The sequence below is a fragment of the Sceloporus occidentalis genome, unplaced genomic scaffold (assembly GCF_023333645.1).
Source record: "Sceloporus occidentalis isolate IW3139 unplaced genomic scaffold, rSceOcc1.0.p SCAF_43, whole genome shotgun sequence".
NCBI classification, from domain to species: domain Eukaryota; kingdom Metazoa; phylum Chordata; class Lepidosauria; order Squamata; family Phrynosomatidae; genus Sceloporus; species Sceloporus occidentalis.
The window spans coordinates 8288878-8290000 of NW_028317023.1; the positions used below are offsets into that span (position 1 = coordinate 8288878).

General features: G+C 56.0%; 1 protein-coding gene across 1 annotated transcript in view; it reads left to right on the forward strand.

The window, feature by feature from the left end:
* Window positions 1–247: 247 nt before the first annotated feature.
* The window catches only part of LOC149289840 (glycogenin-1-like), a 66886-nt gene continuing 66010 nt past the window's right edge, over window positions 248–1123 (forward strand). The window contains exons 1-2 of the mRNA XM_089490286.1: window positions 248–311; window positions 675–872. Of these exons, the coding sequence (XP_089346412.1) occupies window positions 248–311; window positions 675–872 (262 nt within the window). The remainder of the gene's footprint in view (window positions 312–674; window positions 873–1123) is intronic.

The window sequence follows — 1123 nt, forward strand, 5'->3', positions numbered from 1 at the left end:
ATCCCGCAGGTCGTGCAGCCATGGACGCCCCCTTGACGCTGTAGGAGCTGCGCTCTGCCGCCAAATCCTTCAGGAAGGGCAGGACACCGGGCAGTGACGGTCTCCCAGCCGAGTTGTACACAACGCTGTGGGACCTCATCGGCCTGGACCTCCTCGACCTGTACGAGGAGATGGTGGTGGAGGGCAGGATGCCCCCCACGCTGAGAGAGGGAATGATCACGATCCTGTACAAGCGGAAGGGGGAGAGATGCGACCTGAAAAATTGGCATCCCATCTCTCTCCTGAACGTGGACTACAAGATCCTCGCCAAGGTACTAGCCACCAGGTTGAAGTCATCGGGCAGATTGTCCACCCCGACCAGACCTGCGGCATCCCGGGGCGCCGGATCGTAGACAGCCTGGCCCTCATCTACTACATCAAGGACCGCAAAGTCCGTGCCGCTCTGGTCACCCTAGACCAAGAGAAGGCATTTGATCGACTGTCTCATGGTTTTATGGGTCAGGTACTGCGGAGGTTTGGGCTGGGGGAGATGTTCTGTTTTTATGCTAACCTGATGTACCTTGATATCCTCAGCTCGGTGCTGGGGAACGGCTGGAAGACTGACCCCTTCCCGGTCCTCTCTGGGGTCAGACAAGGCTGCCCTCTCTCACCTCTTCTTTTTGTCTGTTGTATAGAGCTCTTCGCCAAGTGCATCAGACGGAATCCAGAGATCAGAGGGATCACCACGCCCCGCAGAGACAAGAAGGAGATAAAGTGCTCGCTCTACATGGACCATCGTGACCATCTTCTGCACAGATCGCCGATCTGTGGGAGCTTGTCCAGACGTGCAAAGACTTCAGCTGAGCTTCAGGCGCAAAGGTCAACTGCGGGAAGTCGGAGACCATGCTGTTCGGGCAGTGGGACCTGACTTCTGAGCCGATCCTGTTTCCCGTCAAAACCGACTTCGTAAAAATCCTCGGGCTCTGGTTCGGCAGAGACGGCGCGGCCCTGAAAAGCTGGGAGGAGAGACTCAATAAAGTAAAGCAGAAATTTGGGCTGTGGAGCCTCAGAGACCTCACCGCTTCTACTGCATATTACTGAGCTTTCCGTAAACTGAAGTCGTACTGCAATGTATATTGCCCTG